Genomic DNA, 26528 nt, shown 5'->3' with positions numbered 1-26528 from the left:
TAGCCACATTAAAAAAGTAAAAAGAAACAGGTGAAGTTAATAACATTATTTAACCCAACATATCCCCCCAGATTATCATTTCAAAATGTAATCAGCGTAACAGAGTTATTAATGAGATGTTTTGCATTCTTTTTGCACATTAAATCTGTACAAGCCGGTGTGCATTTACATGTACAGCACTTCTCAGTTTGGACTAGCCACAGTTCAGATGTTCAGCGGCCACGTATGGGGCTGCCATGTTGGACAGTGCAGGCCTGTGTTCTTGCTGCCGCTCCTTTCTGCTGAGTCACAGGATGACTATCTCCCTGGCCTCTGCTGCCCCTGACTTCCTGCTGTTCCCAGGGGGTCGTCCTCCTCTTCCTCTGGGCTCTTTCAGGATCATACTGTTCCCTTCCCTCTCACCTGCCCATCTTCCAGGCCACCTCTCTCACTCCATAGCTCTCTCCTGGAGGACTTGTTGTCAGACAAGAAACCTTTCAATAGTTGAGACAAAGGTGACAAATGTTCCTCATTTACATTCAGGTTCTCTCTGGCTTTTTGGGCCCTGTTGAATGGCACTTCTATCAAAGCATCTCACTTGGAAATGTCAGTGTGGCTTTTGATAAGTCATCAGTCACCGTGATGGCGATGACGGAACAGTGTGGTGGTGTGTAATACGCTGCGGGACGGCTCTTTTGCAATTGCGCAGTATTTTGTTTATCCAATGGGGCATGAAATCTCTCTTGAAGGAAACTATTAACCTGCCACGCCAGGCTCCTCAAGGCCTTCCTTTCCACTTAACTTTCCAGCCTCTTTTTTTGCCTTCTTGCTCCTTGGCTACCTGGAGTCAAGAATCTTGCTGTCACCACAGGTTTCCTGGAACCTTCTCCCACTCCAACAGGAGGCAAGCCAGCTCCCCTCCAGGCACCCGTACAGGAGCCGGAAAAGCTGCTCAGCTGCTGCAGGGCCCTGGCTCTGAATCCAGGTGCGGGGGTTGCCTGTGAAGCTCACCTGGACCTGAAACAGTTCCCGTGTGCAAGGAACGCCAGCCTTCCTCACAGCCGCTGTTCATTCCTGGGTGTGATTGCTGGTCCTGCCTCCCTTTACCCCTCTCTCCTTCCTGCCCTCCCCCAGCTCCTCCAGAGTCCCCAGCAGACTGTGCTGCTCCCCGGCTACACACACTCACCCAGGTGCTTACGATCCCGATTTTCTCTCAGTTTCAAGGGAAACAAGAGTAGATTTTTGAAAAAGAGCACTAAAAATTTAAGAGAAACAGAAACGCATGCAAAAAACAAAAACCCAAAAAGCATAGAAGTCCCAAGATTTTCCAGATCACATATTTCTGATCAAAAATAAAGGTACTTAAATCTGAGATGGGCTGGTTCAGTCCAAGCAGCTTGTCCCCGGCTCCTTCCCCTCATTTCACCCTTGTGTCTGGACTCGCCTCTTTTTTCACGGTGGAGGGCTTCCTCCCCTCCCCGCATTTCCTTCTCATGCTTTTGGGGTTGAGACTTTGGCCAGGTAGTGCAAGTAACCAAACATGGTGGCATAGAAACAGGGGTGGGCTGAAGCCCCCTGAGTTGTTTATTGCTGTGCTGAGAGAGCCGTTCCCCACCGGTACCTGGAGACTGTGACGCCTGCTCAGAGACTTGCCTTGTGGACCTGAACCCCAGTGTGGAATCCTCTGACCCGCATCCAGACACGTGGGAGGAAAGGCTGTCCAGACCTTCCTCCATCCATTTTCTCTGTCTTTGTGGTCGGTGAAGAAGTATCACGCACGCGCACATGCATGCACACGATCTTTCAGTGTGAGCCTTTCTCCATTCCTGTTCCCTCTGGGTGCTGTGTTATGATCTCTACAGAAGGCAGTATCTTGTGAAGAAAAGAGATCTCGTTCTAGAGCTGGACCAACCTGGCTCCCGTTTCAGCTCTGTGCAGCTTCTTGCCTGGCTCTGGGCCAGCGAGTCACCTCTGAGCCTCAGTGTCCTCATCTGTGAAATGAGTCGAGGACGCCAGCCTCACAGAGCTAGCCCTAACACTGCCAGTGCTCACGATGGTTAATTCCCCTCCTCCTCCCCTTGAGTAGCAGGTGCACCTGCAGGTGCAAGGTAGAGAAGGTTCTAGGGTGATTGGCAGAAGCCCTCTGCCCTGACCCCGTGGCTTGAAATAGACAAGTGCAGAATCCAGACGGGATGAGCACATCAGCCTCCTCATCGTCACCTGCTACTCATCTAGTCTAGACACAGGGTTAGGCCTTCTCCAGCAGGACCCAAGCTGGCCACCTTTTACAGATGGGGTGGGTCTGCCCCCCTTCACAGGAAGCCTCCCGTTGAGGACAACCCCACTGCCAGCCATGGGCCATCACACCATTTGTTCTTTTACCCCAACTGGCATTTGTTGAGCACCAACCATGTGCCAACCCCTGTGTGAGGCAAAGGGGAAGCCAGGCTAGAGCAGGCCCAGCCCCTGCTCTGGAGAAACTCAGGCTAGGGAGGAAGACACTCCACGGCTCCTGCTAAACTAGGGTAGGTTCTGGAGGAGCAAGAGGGGGGAGGGCAGGGATTGTCACCACGAGGTGACAGTTGAGCTGGCACGGGAGGATAATTAAGAGCTCCCCAAGCAGAGAGTGGAAGGGCATTCCAGAGCAACAAGTTCAAAGGCCTTGCAAGCGCAAAAGAGAACAGCCAGTTGCTATACAGTTCAGGGAAAGAGAAGAGGAGGGGAGGCCCTGGAGAGGTGGGTGGGGATGGATGGGGTGGCTGCTACTAACGCAGCCAAGGGGTGTGCCCTTTGGTCAAGGAGAGCCAGTGGCCTCCCTCATCACAAGGAGAGAGATGGAGAGGAGAGGCTGCACGATACACAGATGGAAAACCTAGATGGCAATTATGGGATGTCAGGAAAGAGCACTGTGCAGAGGAGAAGGGGCCTTCTGGCGACCCATGAAGGATTGGGAGATTCGGGTCAGTGTGGGCAGACGTGGCTTCTGACTGCCATTCACGTGTTACCAAGAAGCCCTTCTCCCCTGGGGCCCCTTTTCTCTGATATTGCAGTAGTGCAGCAGGAGGGTGTAGGTGTGCACGTCCCTATCCATGCCTGCTGTGAAAAAGAACTCATTTATTGAGCTCCTGCTGTGTGCCAGCACTGTGCCAGATTCTTTGTCAGTATTACCTCATTGAATCCTCAAGATAACCCTTGAGGTGTTATTCCCATTTTACAGATGCAGGAACTGACTCTCAGGTTAAGTAATTTGTTCAAGGTCACAACAGCTAGTTAGAAGCAGAAGTAGGATTTGAACTCAAGTCTTTCCTATTCTGAAGACTTTGTTCTCTCCACTCTGCTGTGTAGAGCATTTGGCTCCCAGCTTCCTGAACCTGATCTCCTTCTAGCCCCTGGGGTTCTGGAGGGATTTTTATGACATTGATGCTGCCTTCATTATTAGAAGGCTGTCACTGGGGTGACAGAGAACAGCAGATATGGAGCTGTCACAACGGGAAAAATGAGGTGACGAGGAAGGCACATCATCACTGCAGCTAGATGAGAGGCGGCCACAGCTCCGCCTGGCAAAAGACTCCCTGTCACAGTCCTGCTTCAGCTGTGTCCCCAGACTCGTCCTAGCCCCCCTCTTCAAGCAGGTAGAATCCAGGCCTCAAAATCTACTGCTGTTTCTGAAGGACGAAGAGACCTTTATGGAAAGGGGCCAACCCATCATCTTTAGAACTGACCAAGGAACCAGTAGAGCAGTGCTTCTTAGCATTTGGGGGTCATAGACCCCACTGAGGATCTGATACAAGCTATGGACCTTCTCTCCAGAAAAACGCACCCATACGCTCACGCTCACACATGTGCACACAAACACAATTTCAGGTATTTTCCAGGCTCTTCAGTCCATCTGTGGACTCGAGATTAAGTAGGCTTTTTCTCTCTGGAGATGCTGGGGGAATATGTTTACGATAAGCACAGTTGCTGACTGTGTTTACCCTTCTGACCTTTTCCTTGTCCTGCAGCTCCTGGAGGAAGCAAAGGAAATGTATCAGTAACTCAGATCCAGTAACTGCTTTTCAAGAATGTCTTTGGAGAGGTTGAAGCCACAGGCCACAGGAGAGCTTTGGCTTCTCTGTATTTAAATTGCTCAGAGTCCTTCATGTCTATCAGGGCATAGGTGGGCTGCCCAGGCACTGAGGAGTGGGCTCTGTGTCTAAAACTCTGCCAGGATGCTGGCTCCCGGAACCCTGGGAGCTCCTCCTTGCACTAGGCTCACTGGAGAATGCTTTGGAGGAGAAAGCCCGTTGCTGCAAGGCCCTGAGGTCCTCCGCCTCCTCTGGAAGTTCCTGTCCCTCCCTGCCGGGAAGCACGTGCGCTCTTAATAGAGCTGCCTAATCACTTGTTTAAACTAGACATTTGGTGCGTAATGACTCCTGGCTGGGATCAGAAAAAGCCATCAGCCATCCTCTGCAGGGGCCAGACCTGCCGGACGTGGTTCCATTGGCTGGAGGAGCAGAGGGTCGTTCTCCCTAAGGCAGTGCCCACTGTGTGGGAGCCCAGAGATGGGGGAACTTCTTAAGGTTGGGCAAAGACAGCTGACACCTTGCTCCCTTCCTTACCAGTTCTCCTGCTCCGGGACACAGGGTGATCCCAGAATGTGATGGAGTGAGAAGGTGGAGAGGCAGAGCACCTGGGGTGGTTTCCCAGCTCTGCTAGGGGCACTCAAAGGGCAGCTTCTGGGACCAGTCTCCTGTGCACCTGACTTGCCACCCAGCTGGAGGAGACAGAAAATCTGCCAGTACCTAAGGCTTCCCAGGCTCTCGGGTATGGCTAGAAAGCCAGCAGATTTGCTATTTGCCCAGAGTTTTGAGATCTGGGGAGAGAGATACTGGAGAAATATAAGCTACAGCTGAGTTAATTATTATTATTTTTATCATTATTACAGACAAGAATGTTCCCCTGTTAATTCCCTGGGAAAATGACTGAAAACGAGCTGGCACCGCCCAGGCTTTGAGCCCAGGAGAGCAAGCAGTGGCAAAATACAGCCTCCAGATCTGCTCCCCTCTTAGCTGGGTCACCTGGCCGGGCACCGCGCCTCTCCCCAACACACAAGTGCACACATGCACACACACAGACACATGCACACAAACATGTGCAGCCCAAGCTGCTCCAGCAGAAGGGAGGGTACGTAGCCCCTGGAGCACTTGTTCTTATCTCGGTGAAAGAAAACTGGCCAGGCTATATAGCAGAGCCCTGAGAGTTGGGGGAAAGACCCTCTGCTTTAGTTGTTCTGGAGATTTCTGTTGATAAGCACTTTTGCACACATGCATCCCATAGGCTCCCTCACAGCCTGGCAGTTGGTGTGCTGAAGAGTGAGGGCTCAGCATCACGCAGTGCTGGACCTGGATCATGGCTCCTACACGTACTAGCTGTGGGACCTGGGCAAGTTGCTTAACTTCTCTGAGCCTCCATTTCCTCTTCAGTAAATATAACTACCACTATCAGGGGGTTGTTATGTGGGTTAGATAAGATGAAGCTTCGTGAAAGGCCCAGTACAGAGTAAGTATTCAATGAATTTTACCTACTAAAATTCAGAGAAGATATTCTTATCCCCATTTTACAAGTGAGAAGAAACGGGCTCGATGAGATAGTCCCATAGTTGGTAAGCGGTGGAGCTGGGATTAGAATGCTGCTGTTTCCCTGGGAGATTTACATGGTGGCAGTATGGACTTGGGCATCCTCCCGCTGCTGCCAGCTCGTCCTCCCTGGCCTGCCTGCACACATGGCCACCCCTCTGGGGACTTCTCAAAGAGGTCACCTGGACAGCACCTGCAGCTGTGGCTCAGTCTCTGCCAGGTGGGGGTGAGGGAGTGGGAATGGGTAGAGGAGACCCGGGAGCCAGGAGGAAGCCTCAGGGCCTGGTGGGGGCAGGGAGACGATGGTGATGGATGAAGAGCAAAGTGGGGGAGGGGTGAGAAGAGCGGGGAGCGTTAAGAAAAGAGATGGAGGCTGGGAGAAGACACAGCCCCACAGCTGGCTCCTGGGGAGCCCCGTGGCTGGACTCGTCTGGCTCCGTTTGCTGAGTCCTGAACGCACCTTCCAAGAGGAGCTTCCTGTTGGGTAACAGTAAAGCATCCTTAAGCTTGGTGGCAAATCCAGCCATTAAATTTATTTTTCAAATATAATGTGATTGAATTTATGGTACATGAATTATATCTCAATGCTGTTATTTATATATTATTATGTAATAATTATATATACATATATATACCTACATATGCATATACATGCATATGTATAAGTTTATATATATATAAAATGGGGTTGTTAAGAACACTGGTTCTTACCCCTTCCTGGTTGTATGAGCTTGGGCCCGAGGCTTAACTTCTTTTAGTCTCAGTTCCCTCATCTAAGGATTAAAAGAGGCGATGAGTGGCAAGTCCCTGGCAGAGAAAAAGCCCTTCATGGAATTAGCTAATTGTTTTGCATCTGTTTTAGCGGGACAAGGTGTATGCCGTTGCCCCTAGTTTAGGATTAAGGAAACTGAGCCCAAGAGAACTGTCTACAGGTCTGGAGGGCAGGCACTGGGTGGAACTCGGCGAACGTCTGCAGAGTGAAAGGCGTTTCGCCCCTTGCTGCTACAGCTCCGGGCACCCGAAGAGGCTGAGGAGGGAGGCCCTGTGGCCCAGGGGCCAGCTGGATCCCAGGGGGACAGTGGGCCTCCCCAGAACTGCTGGGGCTGGGCTGGACTCCCCTAGGCTTGCTCGCACAGGAGGGACTCTGACAAGCCAGGTGCTGAGAGGGCTGCCAGGGAAGGGAGGCCTCAGGGTGGGATCCTTGGCAGCCATGCGAGCCCCAGACACACTTCCGCAGCCGGGAGGCAGGAGCCTGGGTGGGCTCCCTCTTGGGGCAGATGAGCTAAAATGCAGTTTCTTGGCAAGACAGGCCTTTTTTATTTCAACCTGTCTCTCACCCAGGAAGTGCTTCCCCACATCCAGCCACAGCAGCCTGTGGTCTTTCATCTGGTTTCCTGACCTCTGGTCCTTAGAGGAGATGGACTTGACTTCAGGTCCCAGCCAGACACTCTCCCTGAGGCGGCCAGGAGGACAGGTTGGACCCCCTGAACGTGCCAGCATGTTCTCAGCACACGCGCTTGGGTGTGACCTTTCGCGAGGCACAGTCACACATTCTAGGTGTGGTGGGTTAGGAGGTCAGGGTCCTGGAGAAGGCCTAGTCCCACCCCGGCTTCACCCTGGAATTATTTTCCTAGCTGGGCGCCTGGAGTGGAACCCATTCCAAAGGTTGAAACAGGAAAAAATCACCAGCCTTAAGAGGTAACAGGGAGCAGTGTTGTGAACCTTGGCCTCTGCAGTCAGCCTGTCTGGGCTTGCTTCTCTGCTACATACTACTTACAAGACCCTGGGCAGGCTTCCTAATATCTGTAAGCCTCACTTTCCTTATCTGTAGAATGGGGCTGCCGGAAGTTCCTACTCCGAGGGTGTGGGGGGATTCAGTGAGACCCTGCATGGGAAACACTGAGCTTGGTGCCGAGTGGACACTGAAGCTCGGGTTGGAGGCCTGGCCCTGAGATAACGCGCTGAGAGTGCCCTGTGAATGGTGATACACCCACGGGGTCAGTGCTGGCGATCATACCGCCCAGACTGCAGCCAGCAGACCTTATGCCATGGCCTGACGCTTGGGCTGGGGGGAGCAGGCAGTCACAGTTGGGGTCCCCCTACGTTCAGTGAATGCATTCATGAAGCAGAAAGGAGGCCAGAAAAAAGCAAAGAAGAGAAAAGAAACCCCAGCAAATTCTCCTCTGTCCTCCCCCAGCTCTGCAGCTCCTGGGGGAACTGAGCTGCATAATACAATGGGATTTAATAAAATGCCTTTAACTCACAAAGTTTGTCTGCTGCCAGCTCCTTAATTAAATTGCCTAATGCTGCTTTGCGATGGCAGCACAAACTCCTGTGTTTAAAGAGCACGGTGTTGCCATGGCACTCCCCCGACAGGACGAGCCAGCTGTGGAGGAGCATACAGATGAGACGTGGGGCCTGGCCCCTGCCCGCAGTATCCAACACACACACACACACACACACACACACACACACACACACACACACACACACTCTCTCTCTCTCTCTCTCTCTCCCTCTCTCTCTCTCTCTCTCTCTCTCTCTCTCTCTCCCTCTCTCTCTCTCTCTCTCTCTCTCTCTCTCTCTCTCTCTCTCTCTCTCTCTCTCTCTCTGCAATAGACTCTGGTCTGGTTTTCCTGGGAAATGATTTAATCCTTGCTAAGAAAGAGGAGACTCGGGGCCATTTGACCAGAGCACAGCTGGCCAACTGGTACGGCAGTGGGTCCCAGGCCCAGCCCTGCGAGGCCTGGGCAGCCAGGTGTCCCCCTAGCCGCCCGCTCCTACAGCACGCAGCTGCCTCCATTGCCCCTGGTGCACCATCCAGATGCACTTGTCTCCGTGTGATGAGACCCAAGAAGGGTGGGTAACACTGGATGAGAGTCTGATTGGTTTGATGAGAAAGGTGGAGGGTGGAAGAAAGAGAAAATCACTTGCTTATGGATTTTTCCTTTAGATGCAGTGTTTCTCAGCCCTAGCTTCACAGTAACACCAGTTGGATATTTTCCCAATATTTTATTATGAAAAATTTCAAATATACAGCAAAGTTGAAGGAATTTTACCGTGAGCAATAATATACCCACTACCTAGATTCTACCATTAACCTTTTACGAGACTTGCTTTATCACATCGCTTTCCATCTATCCATCAATCCATCTTATTTTTGGTGCATTTTAAAGTAAATTGCAGACATGAGTACACTTTTCCCTAAATACTTTAACAACTATGGAGTTCAACTTTATTTTACAGTTTTGTTTTTCTTTTGATGTAAAATTTACATACAAAGAAATCCTGGGGAGTTTTAATTCCATGCCTGCATTGTACCCCCAGAGATTGATTTTAACTGGTCTGGAGTGGGATGTAGCCATCAGTATATTTTAAAAGATCCCCATATGAATCTGTGGTGCAGCCAGAGTTGGAAAACAGAGATGACAGGAGACAAAGGATTGTAATTTTTTTCTCCTAAGGAGAATGTGGAGCTCTGGTTGACCTGTCCCCTGCCTGTCCTTCCAACCCCACTCCCCTTTCCCCCTGGTGCTCTCCGTGTGTACATCACATGTCCATGTTTATGCTTCTGTTAGGATGGAACTCTGTGTACATGTGAATCCACTCATTCTCACGTTAGCCTTATAAGGTTTCATATGTCCCAATGGCAAAATCCATATCTGTTTCAGATATTGAATGAGTCACAGAGATGAAGCCAAACAAGTTCTCTTATGATGATCAGGGTGCTACGATGACCAGGATTGTGGCAGCAGTGGATGGAGGGATAATGATGCTAGTGGAGGGTGTTCAGAGTGATGTGTGGTGATGACAGTGAGCGAGGGGCCCCTAGTGATCACAGCTGAGGACAACGATGACAGTGGGGCGGTGATATTGGTAGAGATGGTGTGCTGTAGGTGGGGCGACCACCGTGCTGGTGAATCTCAGGTGACAGCATCGTGGTGGTTACCATGTTGACATTTCCCTTCCTGTGAGGGCATCGTGCAAACAGACGCTCATTCGCCACACTGATACGCATCTGGGAAGAACGTTGGTTGTCATGTGGCAGGAAGCTAGCTTGGTCCCCACATTTGAGAACCCCACTGCTGCAAGGTGCAGCTCCTTCCAAAATTTTGAGAGGCCACCTGAGAACCTTATCCGCCCTGGAGCCCTGGAAGAGGCCCCGACAGAGAGGCAGCAGCCCCACATTTAGCCACCCTGTTCCGTTGCACTTTAACGAGACAGCTCCAGCATTAAGTATGAGGGGGTCATTAGGAACGTTTATTTAAGATGAACAGCTCTGAGCCAGGCGGACTTGGGATGCCAGCCATCCCGTGATCGATAGAGATTTTATTTGCTGCCTGCGTGGTTTCCTGTTCCTTTCATGCCCGGTAAGCTTGAGGGAGGAGAGAGGAAAGTGCTCTGGTTCCTCTCTTAACCCAGGCAGTAGAGGGCAAAGGGATGCAAAACCCCAGCACTCCTATCTCTCACCACAGTACTTAGCTGGCACCCCTCTGCATTGCCCTGGGCTACGGGGATGAGAATGAGGTTGGGATGCTAAGATATGCTACTTTAAGTATATATATCAAATATATATTAATATGTATATATGAATAAGCCCAGGAATTGATGCTGGAAAATACCTTAATAATGTTGTCCAACCCTTTCATTTTACAGGTGAGAAAGCGAGGGCCAAGTGGACAACAAATAAAATCTCTGTTGAGAACGACAATAAAAATACTCTTCGTGTATATAATATCTCTAATGAGGCAAAGACACCTCACACCTGTGATCTGATTGGATCACGCCCTGGGAGCTGGCAAGGAACTTCCTGCCCATCTGACAGCTCCTGAGTCGTTCCCAGATTGTTTCCACTAGCAGTGAGCCTAGGTGGTATTTGTGTAGCACTCACAGCTCACAGCATATTTCACACTCATGTTTTCATTAGATCTGAACCAGATCTCTGGACAGAAAAGATGGAAGGAACTAGTCTTATCCCCATTTTTCAGAGGCGAAAACTGAGGTTCATGGAGGTTAAGCATTTTGCCAACCTTGCACAGTTAGTAAGTGGTAGAGTGGGAACCAGAATCCAGGATCCCAGCATGAGTTTACTGGGGCTGCCGTATCAAAGTACTACAAACTGGACTGGATGGCTTAAATAACAGAAACTTAATTGTCTCAGGTTCCGGCGTCTAGAAGTCTGAAATCAGTGTGTCAGAAGGGCAGCAGGACCAGGCCGTGGTGTTTCTGAAACCCGTAGGGGAGACTCCTTCTTTGCCTCTCCCAGGCTCTGGTCCTGGCTTCCCTGGCTCGCAGCTGCAGCACTTCAATCACGATCTCCATCACCACACTGAATTGTTCCTGTGTCTCTGTGTCTGTGTCCAAATTTCCCTCTTCTTATAAGAACACCAGTCATTGGATTAGGGCCCACCCTAACCCAGTATAACCTCATCTTTACTTGATTACATCTGCAAAGACCCTGTTTCCAAATTAAGGTCACGTTCACAGGTTCTGGGAGTGGGACTTCACTGTATCTTTTGGGGGGGGGCACAATTCAATCCGTAACGATCCCTGACCTAAGCCAGTGGCCTTCCACAATGCAGTTTGCGTCCTGTGCTCCATCCCATTCATCGTCTTCTGCTACCAGGGACGAGGTACTGCCCTCTCCTGCAATGCAGAAAGTGGGGCTGGCTGGGAGCACTTTTCATCTTCTGCTCTTGCCAAATGATTACAAGCTACTAAGGTGGACTCATGAAATATGGGCAGGCTTTTTGTCCTTTTTATTCCCAGGCAGTAAAAATCATTAAGGCTTGCTCTTAATTAGTTTCATTTCGAAGCTTCTAAATATTGATTTAACCTACACTCCTTTGTACTTGCTGCAGTCACTGAATTATGCCTGTTATTGATCGTGAGATGGAAGTGCTTCTATCCACCGGGCCCCGGGCCCTGGAAGGCACTGGTCCCCCAGCGGGTGTGTGGGGCTCAGAAGGCATTGATGGGCTTGGAGGAAAGAAGCCCCTGCCGGATTGGAAAGGGCCTTCCCTTAAAGAAGGGCTGTTCAGCTTAGGCCTGGGGCCAGTTTCTTTCTCTTGGGCTGGCCCAGGCTCAAGGGAATTTGAATAAGAAGTCAGCTGGAAATCTCCCATTCCATTCTGGGCCTGAAGAGAGCTGGGCAGTGGGAGCCGGAGGAGGGTGATGTGGGGTCGGAGCATAGAGCACGGGCTTTGGCAGCCAGCCAGACCTTGTCTGCTTCCCGGCTCTACCAGCTGGGTGTTCTTGTGCAAGGTACCTACCTATCCTCCACATCTGTGAAATGGGGCTAGTAATCCCCACATCTTACTGTGGTTTTGAGCATTGAGGGCAACCACTCATTTCAGAGCCCAGCCCAAAGCCTGGCTCATAGGCAGTCCTTGGTCAATGGCTACCATTATTAACATTGCCGTCCCACTGAGAAAGTAAGTCTGGACTTGGAAGCATACTGTCTTTTAGCCCTGGCTCCGTTACTCGTTTGCTGTATGATCTTGGGCAGGTCACTTAATATCTTTTCCATTAAAATGGGGATAACGGCATCTATGACCTTGCAAGGCTATTGTGACTATCACTCAGGATCGTGGAGATGGAAGAATTTAGATCGCAAGGTGGTGCAGCCAGTCATAATAGATAGTATTGATGGCTATAGTAGTCGCTGCCTTAGATGCCCTCTGGGCTGCCCTCTGCCTCCAGTATCATGTCCAGACTGTTCTGGCTCCAGCCTCTCCACCTCACCTACACTCTTGGAAACGAAGGGGGACCACTCAGTTCTTAGAGTTCACTTCATCATTTTTATCCCAGCACCTTTGCTCCTGGTGTCCCCAGTATGTATAGAATGGTCTTCTACCATCTGTGCATCTGCTGACCTAGGCAACACTTCCCTGGGAGGTTTTGTTAAAAACAACCTTATTGAAGTACATTGCATACCAACAAATCTACCCATTTTTAGTGTATAATTCAATGACTTCTAGAAATTTCCTCACAGAATTGTGTTCTCTCCTCCAGACTATGCCCCTGTTGCTCTTGGTAAGTGCTTCTGTGACACCTCTTATCATACTTTAATAGAGTGTTTTGTTTTGTTTTTAAATTTGTGACTCCCGCCTGCCCTCCCCATGACCTTGTATCCCTATCCCCTCACAGCGCCAGCATACAGTCAGGGCTCTATTAATGCTCATTGGGTAGAGAGCTTCCTTGTGGCTGGGACAGAGAAGGTGAGAGGGGTCTGGAAAACTCAACTCTTATCTATCAGGATAATGATAAGGAGTTCATCATACACATAGGTTTTGTGTATTTTTAATAGCTTTTTATTTATTTATTTTTGGCTACATTGGGTCTTTGTTGCTGCATGCAGGCTTTCTCTAGTTGCGGTGGTCGGGCTTCTCATTGCAGTGGCTTCCCTTGTTGCAGAGCACGGGCTCTAGGCTCATGGGCTCAGTAGTTGTGGCACACGGGCTTCAGTAGTTGTGGCTCCCGGGCTCTAGTGCGCAGGCTCAGTAGTTGTGGCATGCAGGCTCAGTAGTTGTGGCTTGTGGGCTCTAGAGTGCAGGCTCAGTAGTTGTGGCACACGGGCTTTGTTGCTCTGCGGCATGTGGGATCTTCCCAGACCGGGGCTCGAACCCGTGTCCCCTGCATTGGCAGGCGGATTCTTTTTTTTTTTTTTTTTTTTGCGGTACGTGGGCCTCTCACTGTTGTGGCCTCCCCCGTTGCGGACCACAGGCTCCAGACGCGCAGGCTCAGCAGCCATGGCTCACGGGCCCAGCCGCTCCGCGGCATGTGGGATCTTCCCAGACCGGGGCACGAACCCGCGTCCCCTGCATCGGCAGGCGGACTCTCAACCACTGCGCCACCAGGGAAGCCCCGGCAGGCGGATTCTTAATCACTGCGCCACCTGGGAAGTCCCCACGTAGTCCACCTGGGAAGTCCCCACGTAGTTTTAATTGAGCGTTCCTAGCCGGCACTGTTCTCGTTTACAGAATTCTAATCTCATCTGGAGGGTCCTTGGAGGTAATCTAGCCCAGTGATTCTCCATGCGCATACATCAGATTCACCTGGATGGTTTCCTCAAACACAGGTAACTAGGCCCCACCCTCTGAGTTTCTGATTCTGGAGGTCTGGGGTGGGCTTGAGAATCTGCATGTCTAACAAAATTCCAAGTGAGCTGATACTGCTGGTCCAGGGACCTCAACTTTAGAACCACTGCTCTAGCCCCACCTCCTCATTTCACAGATGGGGAGCCCAAGGGCTAGAGAAGTAAGAGGACACACTCCAAGGTCTGTCTCAGGCCGGAACTAGAACCCAGCCCTGTCCTGTCCCATGTCCTCCACCACCAGTTCTCATGCCCTGACCTATCCTTCCCACCCTGACTTCAGAGAAGCTGGATAGGGGCACAGAAGGTCGGACAGGGCTTCTGACAAATGCTCTCCACAGGCCTGACCCCGAGCTGGGGAGGGGTGATGGGGGGGCTGCTGCGGGAGAGGCCAGCGGGACTGAGGAGGGGAGCAGGGGAAGAGGAGGGCCACGGGAGGGGAGCGCGTGAAGGCGTGGGCAGCGCAGGCCTGGAGGAGGCGATGAGGACTGACGGGCCATTCTTACTGCGGTTGCGGATGGAAAAAAACCCACTGCGGGGCCTCAGCTGTAGCCATTTATCTCTCAGGCCTGCCCGAGACAGCTGACAGAAGGAGAAGGCAGTGAGCCACACCGAGACCAAGGCTCCTTCCGCCTCGTGATTTATCCCGGGGCTTCATCTGGCAAACCTGCTGATGAAACGAGTCTCCTTTTCTCTCCGCCTCATCAATTTTCATTCTGATTTCATTTTCTTTTTCCGTTAGAAGAGCTTTGGCCTTTCTCCTCGTTTAACTGGTCTGTTCCCCATTTGCTCTGCCTCTTTCTCCTCAGCCACCCGGGCCCCAAACCCTCTCCCCAGGCATTCCTCCCACTCTCGCCATGCCTTGGTGCTCCTCTCACTATTAGTTCTGGGCTGATGAGTCACAGAGTTGCCCTCGAGGGGCTCACAATCTGAGAGAGGAGTTGAGCGTCACAGTGGATATGGGTTCTTCAAGGATGGGAGAAGGAGAAAGGGATTGATTAATGGAGCGTGGGCGGTGGTCAGGGAAGACTTCAGAGGGGGACGGTGTGAACTGAGACTTCAGAGATGGGAATACACAAGCGGTGACACGGACTTGTGGGCGAGGCCCCTGCATGTGCAAAGGCACGGGGGCAGGAAAGAGCATTGCTTGCATCTATCTGAAGCCTTCCCTCTCCTTCCGCTGCACCTAACTCCCAGGGATCCACTGTGTCTGAAGGGCTACAGGAGGGCAGCCTTTCAAGAATGCTGCAGGGTCTGCCCAGCACCCCCGGCTAATTCTAGGAAGGGCAGGGAAAATTATAGGGAGAGAGGTGGGAGAGGCTCGAGGTCAGTAGCTGGGCTTGGCTGCCCCCCTGGCTTGCGCCTGCGGCCAGTGTGGAATGTCCGCAGGCTGCGGTCAAGCTGGGACACTTAGCGCTCTGCTAGGAGGGGCCCTCTCGACCCTTCCAAGGAGCACCTGGGCAAACAGAGGAGCTGCTCACCTAAGGCAGGAAGAGTGAGCTGTTGGGTGAGAGTGTGTCAGACATTGGTGATCTGTAAATGAACTGAGTTCTAGAGCCTTCTCGAGTCCTAAAGACTAGAACTGGACCCTGGTTGGAGGCCCCGGGGAGTGCTTAAAGTTGACCCAGGAGAGGGCAGCTCCGTCAGGAAGGAGTGTCAGACTGAGATGGAAGGGTTCCTAGGAGAGGCTGCCTGCGTTACAGGCCACATGACCATGGACAGGCCGTCTGGTGCGGGCCTGGTACACAGGTGGCCTGGAAGCCAGGGACTGTGCCTCAGACCAACCGAGGTAGATGAAAAGGGAAGAGCGCTCCGGTGAGCGCCAGGCACTTAGCAGGCATCATCCTTGCAGATTTCCCCCCATGAGGTAGGCTCTCTCCCTGCATTAGAGAGGAGGAATCTGAGTAAGGATGCTCGAGGTCATACAGCCAGCACCAGGATTCGACTCCAAAGCCCTCCTTTGAACCGCTAACCTAAGATCTCAGAGTGTCCGCAGGATTTCCAGAGGGGGCGCCTGAGGGAGTCCAGAGGGGGAGGTTCGTCTTAGGGTGGAATCCAGAGGCAGAAAGTTAAGTCAGAAGTGCCTTCCCAATCAAGGGAAGGGCTACAGTGGCCATGCAGTGGCCAGAGCCAGGGCAGGGGAGCCCGGGCGTGTGCCTGTAGGAGGTGCGCTCTGGACCTCCTTCACGAGGCCAGACTCAGGTCCACCTGCTCTTCAGGAGCTCTGAAGCAACCAGCCCCCTTCTGTTCTCGGGCCCTGCCCTACCTTGCCTTTCTCTCTCTCCTTCCGCAGGTATCTTCTGAGCTCCTACCATGCGCCAGACTGTTGGAGGAACTGGCCACTTGGAGCACAGTTCTTCCCCTGAGGGCCTCACAGTGTGGAGGGAGAGACAGACAGACAAGTAAACAGCCAGTGTATGATGGAGGGACGCTGAGGCCCCAGAGGAGCCCAGGAGAGGCATGGAGGGGTCAGAGAAGGTTTCCTGAGGATGGGCAGATAAGTCAGCAGAAGGCTGGCGACGCGCGGCGGTGGTGCTCAGCCTGGCGCTGCTCTCCAGGCCCCTGCAAAGCTGGCTCCACTCCCCTGAAGCCTCTTTGGTGCAGTGCAACCAGACAAAAAATGACTGTGAGCTACCTACTGGCGCCTTCCACTCCTACTTAAGAAATAACGAGGCAGGCTCCCTTCCAGGCAGCAGAATTGCAACGCCCTCTGTCCAGGGCCAGTCCAGAGGCCTGGGAATGTAGATATTTCTTCCTGGGAACAAGTCCCTTCCCTCCCGGGCCGGGAAAGGGTTTTTACTGGAACTGACTCTTCTCATTGCAGAGGGGAGGGGAGGGCAAGGGTAGACAAGAGAAACCTCATCCTTTCACCAGGAGATGCCCTCTCATTTTCCTCCCTTCTCTCCTCCGGTCTCCCCAGTATCCTCCACTCTTGGAATTCAGCTTCTGGCACCAGAATCATGGAACTAGAAAGGGCTGGTGTGTGAGACACAGCTGGGTTCACACTCAGGCTCTTGCACATTCTAGCTGTGGGACCTGGGTCTGATCCCTTGTCTGCACTGAGCGTGAGCCTTCTCTTCTAAAAAGTACCTACTTACAGGGTTGTTGGGAGGATAGGATGAGGTATCTCTAAAGTGGCCAGCAAATAGAAATCCTGCACACAGAAGGCACTCGGGGGCGTCGTATCCTTCCTCTGACACTTTGATTTATGTCATCCTTCCAGTGGCCTCAACTAGAGTTGAAGGGACTCACCTCACTCAGAGAGGCTCTGCAGACTCATCATTTTCAAGCTTTTATAGCTGCGACTCAAGGGCAAAAATGCATGATTTTGCATCACATCCATCTGTACACAGGTGTGTGTGTGTGTGTATGTGTGTGTAAAACAGAGGGGAAAAATTTCTCAAAACAACTCTTAGTCTAGCTACATACAATGCACTCTATTTTCTATTTCATTTTTTTAATGTACATTTTTATCCACTTTAAACTGTTTTCATGACCCACTAATGGGTTGCGATTCATAATTCATGGCTGTAGAACACCTCCCACCCTTACCAGGAAATTCTGCACTGCACTAGGCTCTGAGAAGACAAAAATAAATAACAAACCATCCTTTCCTCCAGGAGCTGACAGCCTGGTTGAGAACACAGGCTCTCAGAATGACGATAAGGAAGGTGCTGTTACCGTGGAGGTCTGTTCAGAGTCTCCGGGACTGCGGTGGGTGTAACCACCCTTCTAGGAGGGCCTCTGGGAACCTGTCACAGAGGAGGTGGCATTTGGGATGGGTTTTTACGGCTGAAGAGGAGTTTGATAGTTGAAGTTAGGGAGAGGTTTTGCTGGTTGAGTGAGAGGCCCGCGGAGGAGAAGGAAATAGCAAGTCTAGTCTAGGAGGAGCATGAGGTGCCTGGGAATGAGAGGGTCACTCAAAGGTGAGGAGGCTGCTGTGAGAGTCAAGACAAGAAATGAAAAGGGAACGTTAGCATGAGCACTGTGGTGGGTGTGTGTGAGGTGGGAGGGACGTGTCACCATGGTGGAGATTTCCAGTCTTGGAGACTGGTGGATGGCAGTGCCTCCTGAGCAGGTTTGGTGGGAGATGTTGGGCTTGGGACAAGTTGAGTGCAAGGAGCCTCTGAAATGGGCGAGTGGAGAGGTCTGGGGCAGTTACAAGTGAGTCTGGGTCTCTCCTTCCTGGTCACTCCCCAATTTGTCCTCTGCCTGGTGCCCCAGATTCTGTAATCAAAATACCTAGGGGTCTGGCAACAAAAAGGGCCCAGCAATGCTGCCCCAGGAGGTGGCCAAGACCCAGCAGGGCTTTGGGGAAGGGCTGCCAGGAGGTTATCCTGCCATCTTCTTGTCTCAAGGCAGCATGACACTCACAGGCCCAAGTCATAGGATTCCAACCGGAGAGGGGACCCTAGGGCATAGAGCAATTTCTAGATACGGGAGTTGTAAAACAAGAAAGAGGAATCAGTCTCCCTTCCTGGAGATCGCTGATTAAGTGTGAGACCCTGAGAAGCTATAGCCACTATGAAGCAGGAGGATGAATTAAGTGAATTTCAGGTCTGAGGTTCTGGCGTTCCCTAAAGCCAGAGTCAGCTGTTTCCAAAGACCCTGGTTCCAAGTTGCGATGGAGAAGGAAGGGGAATTCTGGGCTTAAAAGATGAAACTGATGGATGATGATAGAAGTCAGGACAATGGTTAACTCCAGGTGGGGGCTGGACATTGACTGGGAAGGGCCGCACAGGAACCTCGGGAGGGCTGGAAATGCTTATATCTTGCTGTGGGTGGTGGTTGTACTGGTATCTACTAAGGTAGAAGTTCATCAAGCTGTGCACTTGGGATTCGCGCCATTTATGTACTCTCCTGGACGTACGTTACACCATAATAGAAAGAAGAAGTTTAGGACGAAAGGTGAGAGACGAGAAGTAGGGGCTAAGGTGGGAGGAGAGGCAATGGTGAAGGGGGCAACGAAGGCAACTAAGAGGCACGTCATAGGCCTTGCATCCTGGCTCCTCACAGCAGTTCTGTGAGAGGGTCTCATCCTCACTTCCCAGCTCGGGTCGTCTAACTTTGTCCAAGGTCACCCACAGTGAGCGGCAGAGCCAGACTCAAACTCTGATCACAGAGCCCAGGCTCCTTCCGCTCCACCACTCCTGCTTTGCATAAGTTATTTATGGAATTCAGACTCTGGAAGACTAGATAAATGCCGAGGTCTCCTCCAGCTCTGAGGTCCTGGCTGTCTGTGATTAAATGAGAGGTGGGAGTGAGGGGCCATGCTCACCTCTGGGGAGGAGCGGAGGCCAGGTGTACAGATGGAGGGATGGCCTCCCCCACCTCTGCATCCCCCAACCCAGCGCTTATCTGCTGGTGAGGAGGCCGTGCTACACTCAGTGCTACACTCAATTATGCTGCCCTTCTGTCTCCGCAGCTCAGGGAGACCTGGCACTGAAGCAGCAGCGAAGGCCAGGCAATTGATCACTGCCACTGGCTGTTCCTCCCTCCGGAGGGCTCCCAGCTCAGGGGGGGGCTGGGCAGAGGCTGTGGGGAGGGGAGAGGAGTTGGGGGAGGAGAGGCTTGGCATCCAGCAGCCCCCTGGAGGAGCAACGCTGTCAGTGCTGGCAGGAGCCCGGGACTGTACTGGGGGCAGGGCCAGAGATGGAGGAAAGGGAGAAGAGCAGCTCTGGCTGCTGACGTCAGCTTCTCCAAAATTCTTCATTTAGGGCTTTGCCAAGGGTTGGAGTTTAATGGGGAGTGTACGGGATCAATTCCATACTTTCTGCTAAATCCAGAGCCGCTGCCGGGAGGAGGTGGGTCCGTTGGGGCTTGCAGAGCCAGCCCTTCCAAGAGAAACTTTGCTCCTGGAGCGGGCAACCCTGCTTCCCCTGTCACTGATGGTCATGTCTCCAGCTGTCCCTGAACAAAGAGGAGCACCCAGCCCCCAATCCAAAGGCAGGCTGAGGTCTCTGCGCAGCCTGCTGGCTCTGTCTGTCCCTGTGCTTCCAGGCCCAGCCACACACTCAGAGGAACAGGGTCTTCCCCATGTGTCCCCCAAGGAAGTCACTCTAGCCAGAAATGAAGGAATGGTGTCTGAGGGGCCCCCTCAGGGAGCGTTGGGGAGGAGCAGGGGACCCATTCGTCTCTGAAAGGACTGGCACCTGAAGCAGGCATTCTGGGCCACCAGCCCTGCACTCTGCTCCTGTTAAGGCGGGCGTTGAGCTGCCAGGCAGTGAACCTTGGCTGGGCTGGTGGGGCAGGTTACAGAGTCAAAGACCTGGGTTTGAATTCTGACCCCACCACGTCAGAAGCTGTGCAAGCTCTGATGTGTCAGTTAACCTCTCCTTGCTTCAGTTGCTTCCCCTGTAAAATGAGACTAAACAATCCCTCTCTGTCTGCACACAGGGTTGATGGGAGAGTTACACACTTCACAATTTGTATCCACTCACCAGTACCCTCTGCATGCTCAATCCTACAGTTGGCTCACCGGGAACACAAAAAGCATGCAAGACATAGCCCCTACGGCAAAGAGCTTGAAATCCAGTTGGGGAAAATGCACGCGTGATAGTCTGAACTCCTGCTCACCCCGGGAGATTATAGATAAAAGACAATTAGCTTTCTCTGCAGCTCCGGCTCCCAGCAGAAATTGCTAATCAAGCCTGCATGAGTGGGCCATGTGCAAGACAGCCTTAAGTGGTGATGGCAGGTGAGTGGGCAGCTCTGAGTTCTATCTTGGAAGGGGCTGTGTGCTCAGCAGTGACGGGGAGGACTTGTCTGGGCCTTTGCCAAGCCTTGGGACCAGAGGTGTGTACGAACATGAGTCATCCAGCCGCTGCCCGTCTCTGGGCCGCTGGTCGCCGAGCCCCAGCCCGAGGCTCCTGGCTGAGCGGCTGGAGCTCTGGCTCACCACCCGCCCCCCAGCCCAGCCACAGGGGCGAGGAGGAGGGTGAGCCTGGAGTGGAGGGAAAGGCGAATCTCTGGACGTTTTTAATGAACTTTTAAATGGCTTCTCTATCCCATCCATACAGTTGAGCATCGGTAGGACAAAGGTGCCAGGACAGAGATGTTGGAGGAGGAACCTGGGGCTCGGGCAAGGTCTGAAGGCCCTCTCCACCCACTGCAGCCTCCTCTCCCCTTAACGAACTGTCTTGGGCTCTCCTAATCATTTTACATTTTTGGTCCTGCCAGAGTGGCACTCTTAAAGGCGTGACGTTTTATCTAGTCCCGCTCACAGCTCCCCATCCCACCTGGGGGCGACCCTGGGCCCACAGTGGGCAAGCTTAATAGGGGCTTGTTGAGTCCTGGGATCCAACTTCTATCCCCCACTAAGAAGTCCTATAGCTGGGGAGCTTCCCAACCCTGGGAGATGAAAGAGAACTAAGCCTTGCTGGGCTCTCTGTGTGCACCACACCCAGTCCCTTTAATCCTAATGACAAGTTCATTTTACACATAAGGAACAGATGCTCAGACCAGTGAACCTTTCCCAGGGTGCTCTGGTAGGAAGTGGTAAGTAACAGTGAGATCTCTTTGCTGGTGGGTTCTACTTTCTTGGGTGAGGCCTGGGCAGGAGGCAGGAGCCTCTGGTGTGTACGTGTGGCAGGACCACAGCCCTAGTTCCGTGACAGGGTCATCCCAGGACTCAGCCTGTCCCTGCTGCCTCTCCACTCACATAGCGCACGGCAGAATCCCCCCCACTCTTCCTGACCACCGCTCACCGGCCCGGGTGGCTGAGTACTCCAGGCTCCCCTCTGCACGTGGATGCGGGTGTGCACGTGTGTTTGCCCTGAGTTTTATGTGTCAGTGTACACAACACCCCCACTCAAAACCTCTGTGCATTTTAAGTCATGTTGTTTTTCCCACCTTCAGAAATAGCTGCAGAGGAAGGTGGGAAGTAGTCGAATGTAAAGAGGCGTGCCGCTCCCTTGCTCGAGGGAGGCCTCCAACTGCTCCCCTCCCCGGCCCCAGCATCCTGCAAGTGGGATGAGGTGGGCAAAGAGCCCCGCTGGCCAGCTGAGAGGCACTTGCCTGGAGGGTGGTGGAAGACAGCTCCCAGCTTCCTGCAGCTCCCTGATAAGGAGTCATCTCCTCAGGGGACAAGAATGGGCACCCAGCCTGCTGCTTCGGCAGCCAGTACAGCTCAGGGTATCCAGGGTAGGTTCGGGCCAGATCTGGGGGCAGAGAAGTACAGTGTAAATGGCACAACCTCTGAATTCGTGTCTCCCGACATTTACCAGCTGTATGGCTTGAGCCGAATTCTTTAACCTCTTCCAAACCTCAGTTTCTTCATCTGCAAACTGGAGGTATTAATGCTTATCTTGTAGACTCTTTATGAGGGTTAAATGAAATAAGACACAGTCTTTGAAAGGTCCTGGCAAATAGCAGGCATTCAATAACTGTGCACTCCACTGATGATGTCTGCAGCTGGAAAACTACCCAGTCAGACCTCCACTCAGGAGTCAGACCAGGCCCAGGGGCCCCCTTTGGTTCGCCCTTCTCGGTTCTAGGCCAAGGCTGGACTTTCGTCTAGGGCGAAGCATCTTGGCCATGGGTTCTTCTAGAGAACCAGGATCGATTGTCCATACCCAGGAGGAAGGAAGAGCAGGGGCTTGGATTCTAGACTGGAGTGGGGGTAGGGACCCAACCTCCTGGAGGAAGGGGCCCTGGGACCACAGAGATTGATTTATACGATCAACCCTCACTGGGCACCTGTCCTGGGCTACAAGCGTGATGATGAGCGAGACAGGTCCCCAGTTGGGGAGACATTTCCACATGATGTGATCAGGGCTGTGACAAAAGAAAGCATGGGGTACTGTGAGAGCACAAGGCAGGCCCCTTAGCCATCCAGGGGTGGGGAGGGTTAGAAGCAGCTTTCTGTAGGAAGCGACTGACCTTAGGTTGAGTCTTGAAGAACAACTGAGAGTTGTCTGGGAGACAGGAGCGGGGGGTGTTGGGTAAATATGACCTGAAAGGTTGGTCACAGTGAGTCAGTAGGATGGCAAAAGCCAGGAGAATTGGCTGAGGCCAGATCACATATGGTCAGGACTGAGGTGCTCAGACCCAGGCTTCTTAAACCCACCAGCTCCTGGCAGTTTGGCTAGGCTACAGGGGAAGGGAAAGCCCCTGCCTCCAGGTAGGGAAGTTGGCAAAAGCCAAAGCTGTCCCCTATCCCAGGAGAGCCTAAGCAGACCCCAGGTGACCACCCCACTTCCCCAGCCTGTCTGGGTGTGGGGTCAGGGTCCACTGCCTTTCAACTTGCCAAGTCCTGGGAGCGCACCCTGGAATCTAGAAGCCGCATTTGTTTCTACCACCCTCTACCCACACTGCTCCGAGGGATGTCTGAAAACTGTCGCTTTATTTCCCATTCACTCAGGGAGGAGAGATGTGAGGAAGGTTGGAGAATCTACTCCACGTCTCTCTGGGCTCGGAAGGACTCTGAAGATGACAATTTCAGCCATCCCCTCTCCTCCACACACACACACACACCTTCTGCGAGTTATACTGGAAGCTTCCAAGGCTCAATCTCTTGCCCCTTCCTTGAAGACTCCCAGTCACTCCCCCTGCAGATCAAAGAAAAGGACAACAAAGCCTAAGGACTGGAGGACAGAATCCAGGAGCCCTGGCTCTGATCTTGTCCACCCCTCTCAGCTCCTTTGACCTCTTGAGTCAAACAGGGGAGACACAGGAGGAGGGAGTAGATTCTGCTTCTCTGCAACCTCCTTAACTCTGCATCCTCTTCTTCCAGGGCTGCCCCGATGGGTCATGGCAATGAGTGAGCAGACCGAGCGCCAGTGGACAAGGATGGAGAGCCGCACCCAAGAGGGCAGGAAGTGATGCCCACCCATCCCCGCATAGAATGACTGCCCAGGGAGAGTGGTTCCCCGGGCCCTGGCAGGGCTGCTGACCCTCAGCCTGCAAAGCGCTAAGAGCACAGGGACTCCAGACTCTTCTTGTGGATGGTCCCCTGCCCTGCAGCTCCACCATGAGGCTGCTTGTGGCCCCCCTCTTGCTAGCTTGGGTGGCTGGTGCCATTGCCACTGTGCCCGTGGTACCTTGGCACGTGCCCTGCCCCCCTCGGTGTGCCTGCCAGATCCGGCCCTGGTATACACCCCTATCGTCCTACCGCGAGGCCACCACCGTGGACTGCAATGACCTATTCCTGACAGCTGTGCCCCCGGCGCTGCCCGCAGGCACGCAGACCCTGCTGCTACAGAGCAACGGCATCGTCCGCGTGGACCAGAGTGAGCTCGGCTACCTGGCCAATCTCACAGAGCTGGACCTGTCCCAGAACAGCTTTTCAGACACCCGAGACTGTGATTTCCGTGCCCTGCCCCAGCTGCTGAGCCTGCACCTGGAGGAGAACCAGCTGACCCGGCTGGAGGACCACAGCTTTGCAGGGCTGGCCAGCCTTCAGGAACTCTATCTCAACCACAACCAGCTCTACCGCATCGCCCCAAGGGCCTTCGCCGGCCTCAGCAAACTGCTGCGGCTACACCTCAACTCCAACCTGCTGAGGGCCGTGGACGGCCGCTGGTTCGAGATGCTGCCCAGCCTGGAGATCCTCATGATCGGCGGCAACAAAGTGGACGCTATTTTGGACATGAACTTCCGGCCCCTGGCCAACCTGCGCAGCCTGGTGCTCGCAGGCATGAACCTGCGGGAGATCTCTGACTACGCCCTAGAGGGGCTTCAAAGCCTGGAGAGCCTCTCCTTCTATGACAACCTGCTGGCCCGGGTACCGCGGCGGGCGCTGGAGCAGGTGCCTGGGCTCAAGTTCCTAGACCTGAACAAGAACCCGCTCCAGCGGGTGGGGCCCGGGGACTTTGCCAACATGTTGCACCTCAAGGAGCTGGGGCTGAACAACATGGAGGAGCTGGTTTCCATTGACAAGTTTGCCCTGGTCAACCTCCCTGAGCTGACCAAGCTGGACATCACCAACAACCCCCGGCTGTCTTTCATCCACCCCCGCGCCTTCCATCACCTGCCCCAGATGGAGACCCTCATGCTCAACAACAATGCTCTCAGTGCCTTGCACCAGCAGACAGTGGAGTCCCTGCCCAACCTGCAGGAGGTGGGTCTCCATGGCAACCCCATCCGCTGTGACTGTGTCATCCGCTGGGCCAATGCCACGGGCACCCATGTCCGCTTCATCGAGCCTCAGTCCACCCTGTGTGCCGAGCCACCAGACCTCCAGCGCCGCCCAGTGCGGGAGGTGCCCTTCCGGGAGATGACGGACCACTGCCTGCCCCTCATCTCCCCCCGCAGCTTCCCCCCCAGCCTCCAGGTGGCCAGTGGAGAGAGCCTGGTGCTGCACTGCCGGGCGCTGGCTGAACCAGAACCCGAGATCTACTGGGTCACTCCAGCTGGGGTTCGACTGACGGCTGCCCGGGCAGGCAGGAAGTACCGGGTGTACCCTGAGGGGACCCTGGAGCTGCGGAGGGTGACAGCGGAAGAGGCAGGGCTGTACACCTGTGTGGCCCAGAACCTGGTAGGGGCTGACACTAAGACGGTTAGTGTGGTTGTTGGCCGGGCTCCCCTGCAGCCAGGCAGAGGCAAGGGATGGGGTCTGGAACTCCAGGTGCAGGAGACTCACCCCTATCACATCCTGCTATCTTGGGTCTCCCCACCCAACACAGTCTCCACCAACCTCACCTGGTCCAGTGCCTCTGCCCTCCAGGGCCACAGGGCCACTGCTATGGCCCGCCTGCCACGGGGCACCCACAGCTACAACATCACCCGCCTCCTTCAGGCCACGGAGTACTGGGCCTGCCTGCAAGTGGCCTTTGCTGATGCCCACACCCAGTTGGCATGTGTATGGGCCAGGACTAAAGAGGCCACTCCTTGTCACAGAGCCTTAGGGGACCAACCTGGGCTCATAGCCATCCTGGTTCTCACCATCCTCCTGCTGGCAGCCGGGCTGGCAGCCCACCTTGGCACTGGCCAGCCCAGGCAGGGAGTGGGTGGGCGGCCTCTCCTTCCAGCCTGGGCTTTCTGGGGCTGGAGCACCCCCTCAGCCCGGGTGGTATCTGCACCCTTTGTCCTGCACTGGAATCCGGGGAGGAAGCTGCCCAGGTCCTCAGAAGGGGAGACACTGTCACCACCATTGTCACAAAATTCCTGAAGCTCAGCCTGTTCTCAGCAGCAGAGAAATAACTAGGACTACTTTTTACCAGAAGGGAAGCCATCTGGGCCAGGTACCCTGCCAGGAAAGTAACATGGGTCCACGTGCTTGAGGCCTGGCAGCTGGACCAAGACAGCCAGCTTTGTGGCCCTAGGGGGTGCTCCTGCGGCCTCCAGAAACGGCCCTTACCTTCTGAGGGCTCCTCCGCTGCCATTTGAGGAGCATCTCCAAGGAACAGGAAGGACCCTGGCTAAAGCTGCCCACCTCCCCAGTTGTCTGTGTGCCCAGAGGCTCCTGGGCCTGGATGTCCCCCGCCTGTGTCCTCAGGCCCTTGGCCCACAGGATGCGCCCCCTCCTCTTCTCTGTCTCTGTGCAGTCTCAGTTGCTTGCTCTTTCCCCTTCTGGGCAAGAGCTGAAGGAGGCCTCTCCTCCCCACCTCGGGGGACTGCTCCCAAAGTGGGGCCCCAGTTGGATCAGGAGGACACGTGGGAGAGGGATGCCCAGGAACGCCTCTTCTCGGCACCCTTCTGGCCTGCGCTCTGAGGTTGACTTTCTATAGGCAATTTTGTACCTTTGTGGAGAAATGTGTCACCTCCCCCCAACCCAATTCATTCTTTTCTCCTGTTTTGTAAAAAATAAAAATAAATAAGAATAACAATAATAAGGGGAGGGGAAGGAAACAAAAGAAAAATAATCCTTTGAATACTGAGTATGACTAAAGAGCTCT

The 26528-nt window shown here is 53.4% G+C and overlaps 1 protein-coding gene across 1 annotated transcript; it reads left to right on the top strand.

The window, feature by feature from the left end:
* Positions 1-23662: 23662 nt before the first annotated feature.
* Positions 23663-26285, top strand: LRRN2 (leucine rich repeat neuronal 2; the record flags this gene model as incomplete). The annotated part of the gene is made up of 1 exon (XM_082674015.1): positions 23663-26285. One exon carries the CDS (start codon positions 23663-23665, stop codon positions 25799-25801), a length of 2139 nt encoding a protein of 712 aa, XP_082530141.1. The 3' UTR covers positions 25802-26285.
* Positions 26286-26528: the final 243 nt, after the last annotated feature.

Source organism: Grampus griseus (genome assembly GCF_964374135.1).
Source record: "Grampus griseus genome assembly, chromosome: 1".
Lineage (NCBI taxonomy): Eukaryota > Metazoa > Chordata > Mammalia > Artiodactyla > Delphinidae > Grampus > Grampus griseus.
This window is presented reverse-complemented; position numbering and strand designations above follow the sequence as displayed.